Source organism: Xiphophorus couchianus, chromosome 10, assembly GCF_001444195.1.
Source record: "Xiphophorus couchianus chromosome 10, X_couchianus-1.0, whole genome shotgun sequence".
NCBI lineage: Eukaryota > Metazoa > Chordata > Actinopteri > Cyprinodontiformes > Poeciliidae > Xiphophorus > Xiphophorus couchianus.
In genome coordinates this window covers 3,507,459-3,526,539 of record NC_040237.1, presented here as the reverse complement: position 1 = coordinate 3,526,539, position 19,081 = coordinate 3,507,459, and the positions used below count along the sequence as shown (strand labels likewise).

At 37.9% G+C, this 19,081-nt stretch overlaps 1 protein-coding gene across 2 annotated transcripts in view; it reads right to left on the bottom strand.

Annotated features, from left to right (window-relative positions):
- pax2b (paired box 2b) overlaps window positions 1-19,081 on the bottom strand; it is a 43,952-nt gene that overhangs the window by 11,166 nt on the left and 13,705 nt on the right. For both annotated transcript variants that reach the window (XM_028029041.1, XM_028029040.1), the window contains exons 6-7: window positions 10,439-10,614; window positions 5,869-5,983 (exon numbers count right to left, since the gene is read on the bottom strand). In XM_028029041.1, coding sequence (XP_027884842.1) covers window positions 5,869-5,983; window positions 10,439-10,614 — 291 coding nt within the window. The remainder of the gene's footprint in view (window positions 1-5,868; window positions 5,984-10,438; window positions 10,615-19,081) is intronic.

The window sequence follows — 19,081 nt, the reverse complement described above, 5'->3', positions numbered from 1 at the left end:
CCTCATTTATTTCTGAAAAACACGCACAAAAAAAGTTCAGGGTTCCTCCTTCGGCTATTCACCAATTCCCCGCACAGCCCTTCACTATTTGAATTTTAAGCAATCTGAATGAACAAGAATAAGAAGCTCTTGAGATGAAATCCGTCTCTCGAAAGGGAATTCATCAAAGAAATGACTTCCCATATCAACAATAGAAATTACCTCACAATATGCAATTGTCCTTTCCACATATTCATGGAGCCCTTTGGTGTTTTTATGGGGTAAGAGGGACTATTTAGCAGGTAATACAGAATTAATGTGGAGGAGAGGCAGAGAGAGAGAGAGAGAGAAAAAAAAAAAGCACACTTTTAATGGAAGTGCCTTCTTGCCTCTGAATTTCGATGATGTGCACAATGCCCTTAAATCCCTTTTCTTATTGGAGGTACTTTTTGAACCTTAATAGGATAAGCAGAGGACACAAAAGATTTCTATCTCTCAACTCTTTCAGTTCACTGAGAATCCCGATCTCTGGCAATGAGCACTTCATGAATCATTCATATTTTAATAGATTATGCAAATTCCAGGGCATAAAATCAACAAGATCAATAACTGCAGGCATTTTTAATTGGCATTTAAGAAAAAAAAAACATTTTAAGGATGAACATACTCTCCAGTTCCTTCCACCGTAAAGACACAATTAATTTGAAATTGGATCTCAGCCTAAATGCAGTAGATAATTTGCTGCTTTTTTTTGCACAGCTTAAAATTCCTCTGGTAAGCTTATCGCTGGCAAGTAAACTGTAATACTCAGTCATTAGGGAGACCACACACCTGAATATCACATATTATCCACACAGGCACTAAGGGGGAAAAACCAAGCAGAGGAGCCACTAACCAAATAGTAATTACCAAGTGAGTTACAGCAATGTTTGTTCCATTAGTTTGACCTCTGCATGCTTTATTTCTTTGCCTCCTGTGAGAACATAGAGAGGCATGGGATACATTTTCCCTTGCAGATATGCCTTTGATGGGTATATTGACACGGAATTCACACGCAGATGTCTATGACAGTTCAAGTAATCCACATATACAAATAAATCAAAACAAAGTAGTCCATGAATCGGGTTATTTGTAATAAAGTAGGATGGCACCAGGACTAAGTACTGGAAACATGAAGAAAATGTATAGAAAACCAAGAAACATGCCAGTATATATTAGCGTTGAGTGATATATCTACTGTCAGCTGGTGATTGCGATGAGCAACAGCAAAGAGCTCTTTCAAGGTCTTAGCAATCTTGCTTTTGCAACAGATTAATATGGATTTGGTTAAAGACATATTTCACACTAAAGAAGCCCGATGTAATAGAAAGAATAGAATTTTACCATACACCAGCCACTAACTGGAACTCCTCCTAAGACCTTTGTCAGAGGAGTGAAGACATTATTGTAACGGTTAACCAAGAGCAACACACGACTAGCAGCGAGCGTTAGACATATTACAGGTACAGTTTCTCCATTAAGATAGCAAGTATTGCACTCAACTGCAATGGCATTTTTGCACAATCACTGCACACGGCTGAAGAAAAAGCATGTTGGACTACATTTTGAACTTTGCTGCAGAACAGTTAGACATGTCAATGAGATATTGAGAATGGTAAATGGACGCTTTTCCAGTCATTTTGACCACTCAAAGCGCTTTACACTAGAGTCACATCCACGCATTCGCACTCAGAAACGTACACGCATTTATACACCGATACGTAGATCGGTAGGCATATTATGAGAGAGTATAATGTGCTCAGAGGGGAACTAAACTCAACTCTTTGGATGTCAATACAGATTTGTTTGTAGAAAGATTTGCACTGCACATCACCACAAAAAGCCATGCCAACAGTGGAATTTGCAGGTGTAAGTATTGTGGTGTGAAGCTGTTTTTCAGCATATGTTTATTTCCAGGGCCGGCCCAAGCCTCCATGGGGCCCTAAGCGAAATTTGGTCTTGGGGCCCTCAAGTTCTGCTAACAATGTGGATTGCTGAAATCAACAGTTAGACAGTTAGATCATTCGCACACCTGCTATAAACTTATTGCATCCCTGATAGTGCTGTTTACATTATATCCAATGCATGAATAACATAGGATACGTTTAATGGCCAGTCGATTTCTGGGTGCCGATTTCCTTAATTTTGGGGGATCGTGATTGGCCGATACTTACATGTGAAGCCCTTCTTATCCACTGATCTTATTTTCGTCATCAAAGGTTTAAAAATCTTTGTTAGTGAAGATTTTTAAACCTTCTGCTCAGCAGTGAGAGGTTTGACTGACAGACCGGCCCACCAGGTCAGGTCTGAACATTTACAGTTAACAGTATTCACTCCACTGTTACCAACTCAGTGACTTTCTTGCTATATTTAGCGACATTTCAGACAAAAAAAATTGATATCGGCCAAAATCAAAATCCACAGGTCAGGCTTTCTAAAGATCAGTAATCGGTGAATGGCCAGAAAACTGCAATCGGTGCAGCCCTACACACGCATTCATGAAAATTCTATGATTAAATTAATTTATCTTAAGTGTAACTGCAATAGCTAAAAATGTAATTTACACCAGGTGAGTTTTTCTCCACTGAGAATGTGGACCAATACCGGTACCGGGTATTCAAATGATTTTAACAGAAGTTTCACACATCTTATAAGTTGATGTAAAAATATTGTTTGTTTTAGCCACATAAATTGTCAGCAGCAAACAACATCACCAACTACAGCTTAGAACAGCTCATTGATATATTAATGCAGTAGCCATGTAGCCTGATATAAAACATTTTGCTAGACAATATCAAAGTTTTAATTATTGTTATCAAATGTTATCAAACGCCATTTTGAAGCCAAAAAAAACTCAGAAATATACAGAGCCAGGAGAATCAACTAATTTCAAGTTAAAACTCATCTTCACACAAAGATGTTAGCATAAATGTGTGGCTGTTGAACTGAACCGTTCAAGGTAGCTATAAAGCTAATTTTCTATTAGCAGCTTCACAAATCTTTTTTATAAACATTACATTACCAAGGCACATTAAAACAAACCTTTATCTTGGCTTTTTTCTATTCTTCCTCTTTTCTTTCTCGCTGAAGGATAAGTGCTTTTTTGAGACATTGTTTTGCAAACTTATTTTCTACCGGAGCTTTGGATGTTTGGATGCGCACCACACGTTGCACGGCAGCTCAAATTACCGGCGAAGCGTGCATGACCTACCGCGGCCACCAGGGGGGCCCCAAGAGCAATTTACTCTTTTTCTTTTTGTCCAAAAAATAATGGTTTCTATATCCATTATCAAATATATATTATTGTAAAACCAAATCCCTTCATGATGAGATTGTGTGTATTTGTTATTATAATGACATAGAAATTGTTAATAAAAACAAATAAATCAGCTCCACTGAGGGGGCCCCTTTGTGGCTCGAGGGCCCTAAGCGGCTGCTTAGTTTGCTTCTGCCTTGGGCCGGCCCTGTTTATTTCAGATGTTTTACATTTGAAAAAAGGATGAATGGAGAATCGCATTGCTTTATAAGTACATGAAGACAAAGCAAGTAAGACAAGGATTCGAAATATACAGCCGAGGAAAGTCTTAATGGTTTAAACAAAAATAAAGATGCAAGAATGACCAGTCACCCAATTTGAAATGAAAATTACAGTAGAGAGAATCTACGCCAAAACATTTTTTTCTGGAAAAGTGGTTAAAATTTACACCTGAGTAATTACATTATGACCAAACAAGTATTAAATACATTTAAAAAACATGTTAGATTTGTAATTACTGTGCCACTCTGCTTTATTAAACACATCTTGATTTGTGGACTAATTTACATTGATTTATTTGTAGGCGTAGATTACTTGAGTAATTACAGATGTCTGGTATATATTTCAAGCTAACAGCACTGTAGAAAAAATATATTTGCAGAGACAAATGCTATATATATATATATGTATGCAACACTTATTTCCCCTGGTGTATTTACTAATACCAAAGCAGGTCAGCACGCTGATGTGATCACAACCTTGTCGTTTTTTCCCTCCTCTACCTCTCTCTTTGCACCTGTGAAGCAGTAAGAGGAGACTTTCTGCAGAGGCCATCTAAAATATCCCAGGTGCAAACAAAGCTGCCTGCAGACCCAGGCCTGCTTTCTGTAGGACCATACACAAAGGACAAACATACAGCTTTCTTCCTAGGAGGGGCCCACCTCACAAGGGGAGAAATCTACCTCCCACATATTAATGAGAAAAGCGTTCTTTCTCTTCCTGTAAGACTGCCTGACTATCATCTGAGAAGAAGGGCTGCTGTAATTTTCAATCACCCCCTCCCAAACCCCCCAACACCACCACTCCACACACACAACCACACACAGAACTCATTGCCTTTGATAGCTGCTGCATAATTATATGAATTTTAATAAAAGCTCCGTATATTAATCTCGGGCCGCCGACAGTCATCGTAAACTTTCAGTAAACTTAACCTTCTTCTTGGTAATAACACTGCAACAACGGAACAATATTTCAATTAGCCAGGCAGTCATTAACTGTGACAAGGAGAGGAGACGACGGGGAGGAGGAGGGGAGAGAAACAGAGCAAAGGAGCGACAGGAGGGTGAAATAAATGATCATGGTGTTAGAGTCAGGCGGCAGAAATGCCAGAGCGTATTTACCGAAGCACATTACTCCTGCTTTGAGCCACACAAACTGCCTCCTTGTGAAAAAAAAAATAAGAAGAAGGAAAAAAAAATTACAGGAGCAGCTGACAGTCCTCCACAGTGGCTCGTTTTTTTTTTCTTTTCTTTTCTTTTTTCAGAGACCTTGCTCTGATACACAGTCATAGTTCTGATATGCTGACACCCAAAGGTCCTTGTCCAGCGTTGACTGAACAAGCTCCCAGTCTTTCTTAACGCCCTGCTTGCTCAGCAAAAAACTGGACGGAGGACAGCTGCTGAGATTTTAGCACACCACTGCTACATTTTTCAGCTCGGCATTAAGAAAAGCCTTCACACTTAACTTTTTGGTTCATCTTTATTGTCACACATTTCTCAGCATTCATCATATGTAGAACTTTTCAATGTTTTCATAGAGATGCACCGAAAAAATGCCTGGTGACTGAAGTCGGGCAGTTTTCGGTTTGATCAGAGATTGAACTGTCAGAAACTAAAAACTCCTATGTTTTTCCAATCTGTGAACAAACCAGTGCACTCGCTCATCAGTTTATCCAACTGATGAGCGAGTTTTAAAAGACTACCAGCATGTATTTAGGGAGCATGAACAAAAATGATAGTCTTTTCCTGTAATGTGGTTCAACTAGAGTCTCAAGAGAAAAACAAAAGTTCTGCAATTGATTCTATTCCAAGTTATAACTGCTTCATATTAGAGCAATAACCTAAGGATTAAAGAAAAAACAGCACAAACCAAAGTGCCAATAAATGAAGTTGAAAACAAAACACCTGAGTGTGGATATGCTTAGTGTAGAAGGTTCAAAGTTAACCATTTTCAGTATCAGTGAGATGAAGCATAGAAAATGTTAAAAATGTTTCAAATTGAACTGTGCTTTTTACAAGAGAGATTTTAGTAGATATCAGGTAAACTAGATAGAATACTGTAATGTTGTGTGTTATTCGTTTGAGCTTTCAACCTCTGACTTTCATTGAATATGTTTGATTTGGAAATGTTTCCTCCTTCTATTAATATTTTTAAAAATAAAATCAGACTCAACTAAAAATCAGTTTCAGCAGGTCAAATCTTTACAACAACTGGTAATCAGCCACAAATTTCAGATCGGTGCATCTCTATAGTTCCAACCCTCTCAGTTTGGCATTGTAAAGGCATATTGCTAATGTGGCACTTGATCTTACCTACAGGGTAGCTTTGCGACACACTGGGGCCCAGGTCTGGGTTGGCGCTAGAGGATAAACTGGGCTTGACTTCGTCCAGGCTGGAATTCAGGACAGGGAGCGAGTACTCATTAGCCTGGGAAAAAAAAGGACAGTTGAATCATTACACAACCAAACAATACTGACATGGAAATCCTCCTTTTCTCCTCCTCCATTAAGCACTCCACACAGGCATGTGTGAGTATAAATTTGGAGGGGCGCATTATGTGTGCGTCTGTGTGTGCATTCTGCAGGGTGGCAGTTCAAGCATATCATGAATGTATTTTGGTATTGTGTGAGAGAGGAAGTGGGATTTGGAGATGAGTGAAAAGCCAAGGCGTCAGCTGGCCCTTTGTGCTTGACTGCTGTCCTACCCCTGATCAGCCAAGGGAGAAAGCAGTTCTGCTTTGTTACAGACACACCATGTGGTCCTGTTTGAAAAAAAACACAATTCATTGTTTTCCTTAAGCTTGTTGCTTTTAATTTGGAGTCTAAAACTCATAAGAGAACCACATGCACAGCTTTTGATTTACTCTCGCTGATCAATCATAAGCAAGTTACAGAAAAGTACACAATGCGGTTCATCCGTTCTGGATTTTTTAATGTTTCATATTGAATATTTATGTGCTTTTCTCCCTAGCAATATGTGTGCAAACTGTCAAAGTTTCTAACAGATTGTTTCAGAAAGACCACATGGTCAAGGTAAAAAACATACAATTCACAGTTTTTATTATTATTATTATTATTCAGGTTGTTACTTTAAATGTTGAGTCTAAACCTTTTTTAAGTAAAACTCACATACATAACTTTTGTTTTTCTTTTGTTGGCATTGAGTACCAATGTAGTGGAAACCAAATTACAGGATGATTTGACTTCAGCTTTTTTACCTAGCTGTCTGTGTTTTTTATATAATTTTTATGTGGTTTATAAAAAAAAAAGACTGGAAATTTCAACTAATTAGTCTCAATGCATACTGCCATGGGCTTAATGCTCTCCAAGGATTAAATATGCTTTCCTTCAAAGTGAGTTTTTAGTTTATTTTAAGTTTAAAGTTTTAATTTCCTAGTTTTGCAAAAATGCACAATGTATGATGAAAAATGTTCCATGTTAGTTCAAAATAGTATTTACACCAACTTCTACTGTGAGTGCAAATTCTCAACATCTGAAACTTTCTCAACATTTTTCAAATTAAAAATCAATTACCTTCACTCTGTTAAAGCAGAAAGTTACATTTCATTTAATCAAATTGTCAAAAAAAAAAGCACCTAATTAATATAAAAACATAATAACCTAGAACTTATTTTTCTGTATTTTTTTCAAACAAGGCAAAAAGACACCAACACCAGATGCTGGCAGTTTTTTGCTTTTTTTAATGAGATGAGACTGAGTGTTGACAATGTTTTTCCAAAGCCCAGTGTAAGTGGTTCGGTGGGCCAGGGTCCCACAGGGGGGGATGCCCATGACCCTGTTCTTGTCTGTCACTATCACAGATAAACTCAAATTGTCTGCTACAACTGTTCGCTGGCACAATGTCGGATGTTTTCCTGTATTCACGCTGGCTTCAGACGCCACACAGACGTTTTATCATGCAGATAAAGGGCAGGAGGGAGAGAAGTGAAAAGATGAGTCTGAAAGGGATGACCAAATGGCTAGCAGAAGTGTGGGAGGGGTGCATCCATTGAGTTTTGCATCTCCAGAATGGGTTTTTAATGCTCCGTGCTACAGAACCCAGACAGTGGCTAATAGGGCCACATTTTCCAGAAGGAAAAAAAGAACAAAAAACAAAAAAACATGAGGCACCCATGAAAGGGGGAAAGTGCTCTGATTAATATTGCAGTAAATTAAAGCTGATTTTTCTGGACTCTTTCTATGCCTCCTTTCTTTTTTTTCCCCCTCACTTACCCCTCTTCTTTTTTCTGGTCTAACCCTTTCCCCCCTGCCTTTTAATACTCTCCCTGACGCTCTTTGTGATTGCAAGTCATTTCCAATTCGTTTTGGTATTGATCTTCCAGTAGGAATCAGTTTTGTAATTAGCTGCAAATTAGGCCTTCTTCTGGAGGTGAGGCCTGTCCCACTGATTTATCACCTGCGTAATTCGCCCCGATTGGAGAGAAATTAAAATGAACTCAATTAGGGGACTGCTTTTTGCTTTATGGGTCTGACTTGTAGTTTGGGGGTGGGAGGGAGAAATTAATCGTCTCTTGTTATTTAATAGTATAATGAAAGCACAGTAAATAAAGGTTATCCATGGTAATAAGCCCAGAGCTTTTAATAAAAGGTGGTATTTGATTGTCGTCTTGTTGTGTGGGGGGTTTGCAGTTTTGCAAATGCCAATTAATTTTCTCTACAAATAAGAGTATGGTGTTCATGTTGATTTGTAATTGTTGGATGCTGTTTGCAATTTTCAGGCAGTCATGTCATGACGATTGTATGCTAGGCATAGGGCAGCAACCTTTACCATTGTATACCAATGGTTTACAAAGGTGCAGCTTCAAAACACCTAAAATTAAAGGCTTGAAGTCTTTTTCTGATGCTGTTTGGAAAATAGGGAAATCCAGTGTTACACCTCTCCCGCTAAACATTGGCATGGCAGCTGACTAAACGAAAGCTAAAACTATTTTCCTTTGCTAACAAATTTGACCACGAAAGCAGTGGGGTGCTACTTTTGTGTCAGGACATGCAACAGATAGTTACTGCTCACCTTTTTTCTAGAAATTATTCCAATTTTGTCTTGTTCACACAGCCATGGCTAATATTTAATAATTCCTACTCGCATGACTTTTCTGGCCAGCATATTTCACTTTAGATAATGAGAATAAGCAAGGCTGCTCATGTACAGCCAGGCTGAAAAAAGTATTAACCCTTGGTTTGATGATAATAAATAAATAAATAAATAAATAAATAAATAAATAAATAAATTCACTGGCACATGGTCGCTGTAGAGCAGCCTGTATCTTTCCAATACAATGTTTTGGTGTTTGGTTCTCAAGTATAATACCAATCTTTATGTGTACTTTCCCAAAACTCACTCACTTTCCCAAATATCCTGGCATTTTAAAAAAAATGGAGAAAAAATAAAAGCCAGAAAGCACACAAAAGTCTAATTTTGGTGGTTGCTTCTGAAAAAAATTATCCAAACTTACACACATGACCTTGCACTAGCAACGGATGTTTGTTTACCTCATAAACATACATGTTTACCATACATGACAGATGTTTTACATGTTCAAACTAAAAATCCAGTGAAAAATGATATATTTATTTTGTCCAAAAATCCTCAGAACTTTTGATATGCTTTAATTTGATTAGTTTTGTAAGTAATATGCACAAAGCATTTGCATTCATTTAACTTGTTTTATTCTTTTGTCATAATATTGTACACATGCAAATTCATTATAAAAAATATATTTTAATTCCCACTAAATGTATATATTGATATTTAAAATATCCATACGTCACGAGCAAAGGGGACCACAGCTAAAGCCTTTGTGTGCACAAACCTGGCCAATAAAGATGACTGTGATTGTGAGGAAAAAATATGTCAGCAACCCGTCTGTTAAGTAGCCATTAATTTACAATCAAATAACAACTTGTCATAATTGAACTGGTTAATTAAGAGCAATTAATTTTATTTTGGTCTATATTCACTTTCTGTCTTCTTGAGCCTCACATTCATATGAAAGATGGCCGCTCCTTCTCAGCCTGAATCTACTTCCTGTTAAAAGAGGAGTCATTACTCTCTACTGTGGCCACATACTTGTATTATTTGATACATTCAGTTGAGCTTTCTTAGAAACAACTTTCTTTGATTGTACTGTAATATAAGTAAGATTGTATTGGAGTGTTTGTATTTGAATATAAATGTATGATAAGATTGCATTATACTCTATCTTACCTTAAATTATGCATATATTATGGGATCTGAATTTAACCACCTTATCTTGTATAGTGACTTGGAAATACTTTTGTTGTAATTTGATGCTATACACTGAAACTAAATTTGAAGTGATCTGGATTTAACTAGATTTCATGGGTGTTTATTCTACATTTTTTTCTTAAATATAGGAAACATTATACATTTACATTGAAATATTGCACAGCAATGGCATTTTTATTAAAAGGTATACCATGAGAGTCTCACCCTGAAACATGCTTCATCTCTACAAATAAACATATAATGCAGAATTGTAAACAACAAAGGTGAGAAGCATAAAAAAACCCACAAGAAAATCTAGATATTGATTCATTTGATACTGCTTCTCTGTTATTCTCAATTACAGCCGGTACAAGGAATGTGTTTTTCATTAAAAAATCAATAATGTGTGGGAGTTTTCCTGCTGATCCCTTCAGTATTATACATGCTCGGACTGTAATCCTGTGCTTAGCCACTTTCAGCCATTTATTTAATTAGCTGTTCTTCCTGGAGTTGGGAATTTGTGTGAATGAGTTTTGTGAGTGACTGTAAAATAATAATAATAATAATAATAATAATAATAATAATAATAATAATAATAATAATAATAATAATAATAATAATAAAAAAGCAACTAACCTGTTCCGGTTTGACATGATCCGAGGTGGGGAAGACGTCGGGGTACGAGGGGCGCTCAAAGACCCGGTCCAAAGCTTCCAGCTGCTGCTGGGTGAAGGCGTCTGCCCTTAGGTGCTTCCGTAAACTCTCCACGCTACCCTGAGAATCACTGTTTGGGCCAGAACCATCTGAACCATCTACAAGAAGAGAGAGCAACATTCGAGACACTGACCCCGAGAAGCTGGCCTTCACTTCAAGCTATATGCACTTTATATTCTCCTCATGTATTTTGTACCACTGTAAAAGTGTCTCAAGAGAGAGAAAAAAAGGAACTGTAATTTTTTTTTCACCTAAATGGCTGCTGTGAGCCAGTTGCTACATCAGACGAGTTTTTTTGTCTGCACAAAATTAACGGCATCATAATCTGAGATCCCTCTGGTAATTGATGGATTACAGTCACTTGCACAGATATACTCGTTGAAGCAAGTGTGTGGAATGATTAAAGCGCCTGTAAGCCCATTACAGTGGTTTTTCACTTTCATTCCCGCCAGAGAATCTCATTCTTTCTTTCCCCACCTGGAAAAAGCCCAATGTATGTTAAAATCAGGTGGCTTTTTAAAGTACAATCACCCTTTTACAATTCAATAATGCTTTTATTCTCTTTGCGAATGCACTTCCATTTGGAAGCAGAGGCAGAGGACAAGAGGCTGAATAAAACGGCACAGTCTAGTTCAATCATCCCTGCTCTCCAAACACGGGAATTTTCCCTCCACTCCTGACCTGATTACCTGGCTGTTCGGAGGAGGATGCCTTAGCTTTTATCGCTGTGTGCAAATCTTTAAAACGTTTTTACAGACAGTCCTTTCACAGACCCTACCACCCCCATCAGTGGCTGCAGCGTAGGTCTCCTCCCAGAATCCCAGGAAAGCTTCAGCTCCCTTACAAATCTGTCATTCTAAATTTGCTGCAGATTATGTTCTTCCCTCAGTGGGAGAGCGGTGATATATGATATGCAAGGCCCAGCTATTGATTGCCTGATCTGGTGGCAAGAGGGAGCAGAAATGAACTCGAAATGAACATCATGCCTCAACTCGTTGTGCGTATAATACTCTACTTAATCCCACGTTTTCCCCTGCCATGCAATTCAATTGATCAATCTTGTCTGTGCAAAAGCGCCAATTTAGGAGGGTTAGTGCCTTTCCGTCCGGCTCCGTGACCTTTTGCCGGGGTCAAAAGATGAACCTCAAAAACCCCTCCAAAAAAGGACATGGATGAGCTGCAAAATGGAGTGGAAGAAAGAGTGTGTGTGGGTGCATCTGCAAATGTGTAAACACAAATTTGTGCTGACAACGCCAAGATACAGAAGCTATCGTTTTTCTAGCAACAGTTTGGTTGCACAAAATAACATTTTCTTATTGGATGATCTAAACAGTTTCACAGAATCATTGGTTTATACTTGTTTTGAAGCGTTTCTTCTTTATCGTTGTCAATTTCCTGTACTTTTTAAGTAAGTTTGCATATGAAAGAACATGTGAAAATAACGTATGCTAAGAACTGAATAGCAGGTGTTGAAGGAGAAATGTTTACATTTGTGCATTACTGCGGATAGCGGAAATCCACAAATTTTTGAGCTTATACCTGCCTATTTTAATACTTCAAAGACTAAACATACTTTAATATGCATTAATACACACCCTAGAAACTATATTGTCACCTCTGCAGAAGTTAACATCTGTAGTTTTCCTTATCTCCACTCTTAGGGGTACAGCTAGTCAGTGGCAAGAGGAAAAAGCAGCTCATGAATTGGCTGCTTTGCAAATACCAGCAATTTGGAACAAATTTCTTGGAATAAGAAATTTGAGCATTGCTTTTTTGATATGCTATATGAAAAAATAAAATAAAACCCATGAATAATTTGGAGTTACATTCCCAAATACTGAACAGTAAATACGTTAAGGTCCACTGTAGTTGACGTTCCTTTAACTGTAATAGTACACAGAAGGAACAAACTCACAACAACACTGACACAGAAGGCATAATACATCATGCTTGTGTACAACTCTCAGAAGTTGGCTTTTAGATAGGTTATTAAAGGCATAGTAATTTGTCTATTAGTAACTTAATAAGAAAAATAGAATCCCATACAGGCTACGAGACAAAAAAATGTTTGATTAAGTTCACCACAGAAAGTTATCTCTCTTTTTACAGTTTAACATCATGAGAAAAGTATAAAAACAGATAATAGTTTTTATCAGAATGGTCAAATAGTATATTATTTAATAGTCAACTATTAATTCTAAAGTCTCTGCAGTTTTTTTGTAGTGTAAGCAGTTCTTCTCTTCTTTTACTTCAAACTTACTTCTAGCTTTCAGTAGATTGTATTTGAATTTTGCAATAAGTATGACATAAACAATGCTGGTCTTTGAGAATGCCAAGCTATTTATTGTCATGGAATTTTAAGAAACATCCATAAATATGGTCAGGCCATTCCCTAAATGCATACTTAACATTACATAAAGTCTAATCAAACTGTATCAGCACAGCAGAGAAGTGCTGTCTGCTCGGTCGAACTGCCTTATGAGTAAATTTGTTTCTAAGTTCAGAATTAGAAAGGCACGAAAACCTGACTTGTACACAGTTAGTATCCGCAAATAAGCAGCAAATGCAGCCTTCAGTGCTCACTCAGTTTAGACATGTAACATATTGGTAGCTCTTGTTAAGCACTTGACTTTAAAGGTATAATATACAATAAATACATAGGAACTCAAAGTCTTACATTGCTTTGGTGTGGAGTATTTTATATGGTGCTGCAGTATCACTTAACACAAAACAATAAAATATTCTCACAACATTCTCTTATGCTTAGAGTACTGTTTTACTGTGAGTGTAGTAGGATTTCGTTTTTGATTAGATGCACCAGACTGTGATGCCTGCATTGTGATGGCTGGCAATGAATACATTACACTTTAACTACATTGTTATTTTTTGTCTTTAAGTAACACATTGTTTTTTTTTAAGTATACTTCATTTTTGAGCACAAGAAGGTAGGATGATGCATGATGGTGTAACAGCACAGCAAACCTTTCGCCAGACTATAATGTTGGATATGACTTTAAAACCAAACATTAATGTCAACAGTTTTCTTGTTTCCACAGAGCATAAAACTTTTTTAATATTTCAGAGGCTTGCATTCAGTTTTTTCTAAAACAGGAGTGTGTATTTACTATGAAAATGTATTCCTATAGAGTCTTTAAATCACCCTTTTCACTACCTGGCATAGAAAATGTCAGGTATTTATTGTGATGATAGGATTCAATCAACAATAGAAGACTGGTGCACATTGAGGCAGAAAATTCACAACTCTGCCATGATTCCACATTTGAAAAATAAATAAATAAATAAATGAATAGCAGTTATTAAACAGTTAACTTAAACAGAACGAAGGGGCAATAAAGGGATTCTGACTCCATTGTAATTTGAAATCATAAAAAAAAAAAGACGGTCTGGTCCAAACCGCCCAAATACGGCAATGTGAGTACATAGCAGAAATAAAGGGGTATATATCCACCAAATCCTAATAACTTCTTTACAAACATACATAAAAAGCAAACAACAACTGTGACTCTTTCTGTGACAATTTGGCACAAATAAATAAATCTACACAGCCACATGAATCCCACTCACCTGTTACTACTGCTGCTGCTCTTGGTCACTTTATCAAGCTCAGTTGTTCTCTTTTCGACCAAAGCAAATAGAGTCATTAATTACTCTCCATCAGCTCGCCTGAGCCACAGCACCTGATCAATACCGCCCCTCACCCCCCCACAACCATATTTGTCATTCACCACTTCCCACGCGCAAGACAAGCCATCCTGGGTCAAGCTGCACACTCTTCCTCCCATTCAAACTGAGGACAGTTCAATCTGCCTTCATCAATTCTGACAAACCTGCAGTGTTCTGAGACAACTTTATTAATGACACTGAGTAAATATAAGACTCCCCTCCAAGTTTGTGTAGCAGCATTATAATATTTCTCTAATATTTTAACATTATCTTGGCATAATGAACTGGTAGTTTCTTGGTATTTACATCCTGAATAAGTTATCAGCCTAATAATAACCCCAATCAAACACACAGCAGATAAACAAAAATAATCAGATTAATGAGAAAAACAACAACTGTTTTACAGAAACTGAGCGAGGAAAGATTGTCTGTCTTTCATATTGCAATCATTTATTTCCCAGCAATAACAAAACAGCAATGGCATTCTGGTGGGAAATTTCCCGCCTTTGGTTCCTTTCTTCTTCTTCTCCTCTGATTGGTCAGTGAATAAGCCAGCACAGTATTGCCCCGTTAATATAAAGCTCTATATCTCCGAGTGGAACGCTGTGGTTCGGCTCTGCTAAAAATAGAATAACTGGGGGAGCCTGCTTGTCCGCAAGGTCCAAGACGCTCGTGTTTATTGATGAGGAGAGTACGCTTAATGTGCATTTGGCTGTGGGAGGAAACCGATGTAGCCCTAGTTAACCTACACATGCATGTGGAGGACGTGCAGAGTCCTGACAGAAAGACCTGGATTTAATCCCTGGACCGTCTTGTTGCAAATCAGCAACAGTGGTGACAACTATTCGGTCTTGGTACCCTGAACAAAAAAGTGATGGTCTTTTTGATGCGTTTTTTTTTCATCAAACTATGAATACAGCTTTATTAGGTTTGCCTTTATTCTAAATTAAGCTGAGATAGAAGCTTCTGGATATTAACCTTAAAAGATAAATATAAAGAAGAAAAGCCCCACAAAGTGTCCATCAGGAACACACAACAGGAAGTCAAACCAAATGTTTGGACATACCCCAAATGAGCCCATTACACAGCAGTGATAACAATCTTTGACCACAGTGGCTCTGTATGTGTGAGCTACATGCCTGTTCATTCTCTCTGCTCGTTTATTGATTATCCCTCGGAGTGATAATATTCATCCTGACATCAGTCTGCATTAACACTCTGGTAACGAGGAAACAGCCTCCAATGGATCAGATAGCCAGCTCCGTAAGACAGACTCCTCTCTGCGGGTTTGGCACCCAAAGGTCATGACTCCCCAGCAAGCAGCTTCAGCCAACACATCTCTAAGGACTCGAATGAGTCTGTGCAACTCCTCAAACAAAACTTGCTTTGTTCTCAAAAGCCTGAGTTGAGCGGAGGATTAAACAAAAATGGAGGCCTTAAAGTTTTTATTCAAAGTGTTGGAAGGTTGAGCTGACATCTTGCAGCCATGGAAAACTTTCTCCAAATTCCCGCTCCGTTTCTCTCCTACCAACACCATAGTTTCTTTACATAACATGGCAACAGATATTCGCTCTTATAACCTTAACAAACCAACATACATTTTCGCAATAACACACCTCTATAATTTCCCTGCCTGATTCAATTCTGGGCTAAATGGAATCAAATTAAAACTCATTTGCATCCATTTGGATGAACTCAGCTTCATTTTGCTTTTCTAATTGAATGTTTTGATTATGTAAACACAAATGAAATACTGTCTGTGGAATGTAAAATGTTTGTTCTGCATCACTAAAGATCTGTAATTAGTTTTTAAGGACTGGGCACCAAATTGCTCAGTGGATTGATGGAAATTCAATTAATGAACAAAAACCCAAATATTTGCAGCTTCTCTCTTACTATAAGCTAAAATGTGTAGATTTGTGCATTTTATGGAGTGAGCCTAATGGAATAACTGCAAAAATTGTGTTAAATGGCTTATTAATCTAATTTGGATTGTTGTGTTTAGGTCCAGACATTCTGTTGCTCTCTGACTTTCTGCATTCTTCCTTCCCCCCAAAACAGATGCTGGTAAACAGAACAGGGTGTGACGGAGGCCCACTCCATCACTCATCTCAGATCCATCGTTTTAGTCCACGTGACGCTCAGAGATGAGAAATAATTAATTCAGCAGTTACCGTAGCACACTGTCATGTACACACAGATGGTTAGTGGCTATCTCCGCTCTGGAATTGTATGTTTATGATCTTTATCAGGACATTTTTCAGCCTGGGTTTTGATCATAAATAAAAAAAAACAAAACTCAACCAAAAGCAAGAAAGTTGAAATAAAGAATCATGCTTGACAGCCTCATGTCAGAGGTTTGTTTCTGGTCACTTTATTCACTGGCAGTTCTTAATACAGCAGATCTGGCTGACCACTATGGACGGAATAGGGGTAAAGGCTGAAAAAGAGCTTTAGAATAAAAAATAAGTTTCTGTTTTGACTCAACCATGTAGTAGACACCATAGGCAGAAAGAAAAAAATCTAATTTTGATTATTCGGCCCTAAACATTGTCAAGAAAATCCGAGCTCATCCCACTTCCCCATGCTGGAGATTTTAGTTTAACAGTAATAATAAATAAAGTTATCTTTAAAATGAATCACTCAAGTGATATCAAGGCCCAACAGTAGACTTAAGTGTCAATAAAATAAATCTAGTTGTGTGTGTTGTTTTTGTCTCATGCAAACTTTGCTTTAATTCTACTTTTTTCTATCTAATCATAAGAAATCATAGTCAGTCAGAGAGAGTCATTAAACAGGAAAAGCAGGTTTCCTGGAAAAAGAGGAAGTTTCCAGCCTGCAGATTTATAAAAATAGCTGAGACTATTTTAAACCATGAAAGTTTTAAAAAATTAAATCTAAACATTTTGAGTAATTTGATAAGATTCAAAGTAAAATACTTATATTAATATTGATTTACTTGTAATAATACTTACACTTATATTTGTGAGAACTACAAGAAAAACAAGTAACTGTAACTTTAGTAGTAAATAATTAGAATCATGTATTATTCTTGGTTTCTTTTCAGAAAAACATCTGTAATAACTCACATTAAGATTATAATAAGAATAATTAATAAGTTATGGTTATAAAATCATAAATGAATGATAGATCAGAGAAGCTGAAGAAAATAAATGTGATATAAGTTATGGTTATAAAATTATAAATGAATGCTAAATCAGAGAAGCTAAAGAAAATAAATGTGATATAAATGTGATTTTGACATTGAACTTGAAATGGTGTAAAAGGTTGTAAAACTGCAATTAAACATCACTGATATGTTGGAGGTAGATGGTAGGTGAAAGGTGACAGGAAGGGAAAAAGGGGAACTAACAGGAGAGCAGAGATGATCAGCACCTTATATGGAAACAGGAGGTTGAGCAGCCCTGAGACATTGGCACAGACATCATGACATGATGTCTCTTAAGACAGTGACGGATATGAGATCATCTGTCTAAGCAGACAGATGAACCCTATATAAGGTGGGTGCAAAAGAGGAACCTTTCGTTGGATCCTCCGGGCAGCTTCGAGCCAAGATCGAGATGGACAAAGAACTCTGCAGCTGAAGAAGAGCCGGGGCCACGGAGCCGGAGACTGTCCTGCACATGGAGACCAACCCGTCTGGCCCACAATCTGTGGCTTCGAATCGCACTTCTCTCATCGGCTGGGTTCAGACCCCAAAGACAAAGATGAAGACAAAGACAAGGAAGAAGAACTGGTGCCTTTTTTCCTGCCAGCACCAAGTCCTGTGTGACCTCAGCATCCATGCGGAGAGGAAGCTCATCAGACCTGCGGAGATCCTGGCCTTCATCGATCAACATCTTCCTCCTGTTGCAACACCTTCTTCATCATCAAGCCAGGTCTGGGGTTCGAGGCGCCAAACTCCGTCCGTCTCTCTCAAAGGTTCCCTTTTTAGTTCTCAGTGTCAGCAGTAGGGAAAGATAGACTAGATGATTGATTTTACTTATTTGATTATTTCTGCTACTGAATTAAGCTGTACTGACCCTTGCAAAAATGCCTTACTAATAAAATATTTAGCATAAAGAAAATCTAAAGATGTTGTGGACATTCAGTTAATGAGTCGCCTTAAAGTTCTTTGATGGTTGTAAAATAGCTGTGATGTTTGATTCTGGAGAGGAAGAGGTGGAAAATGTTTTTAGGTTGCTGGTAGCCCATATTTAAAACCTCATCCTTGGGACTCGCCCGAGTCACTAAAACCTACCTGGTTCAATAACAAATGCAAGTTGCAAAATAGAGAACGAGCGACCGTTAACAGGTGTGCTCTGTGAAACTAGTTGGCTGTAGGCTGCTCAGTCTGGCTAATTCACAGGGGGAAGAAGGGTGGGACACCTGGATGTAGGCCGTCAGATAACCAGGCGAATCGTTTCTCGAAACCAGCTTAAACAGAGTTTACTTCAGTTCTGGACAGGGTAAATCCCAGCAGATTTAGGAAACTCAACGGACCCGTTAGACGGAGAGCTGGTAGCACATCTCCCCTCTCAGAAGAGGAAGTACGAGAGTGAGAGAGTAGAGACAGAAAGGAGGGGGGGGGGTGTTGCGCAACAACAACATATTACTCCTGGAACTTATTTTCCTGGAATTTGTTCCTATTTTCCTAGTGTGCATTTCTACATTAGGGAAATGCACACTCTATTTGAAAAGAATGTAAAGCTCCCATCATTTTTCAAACCGTTGTTCAAGAACAGGGTCCAGCGACCTTTACAACACAAACAGTCATTTTTCTCCGCGGCTCTTATTAATAACATTTGTCCCCAGTCACAAAAACTACCCAATCCTTTGCAAAATCGTGACATATCACGTTTTTCACTTTACAAATTGTTA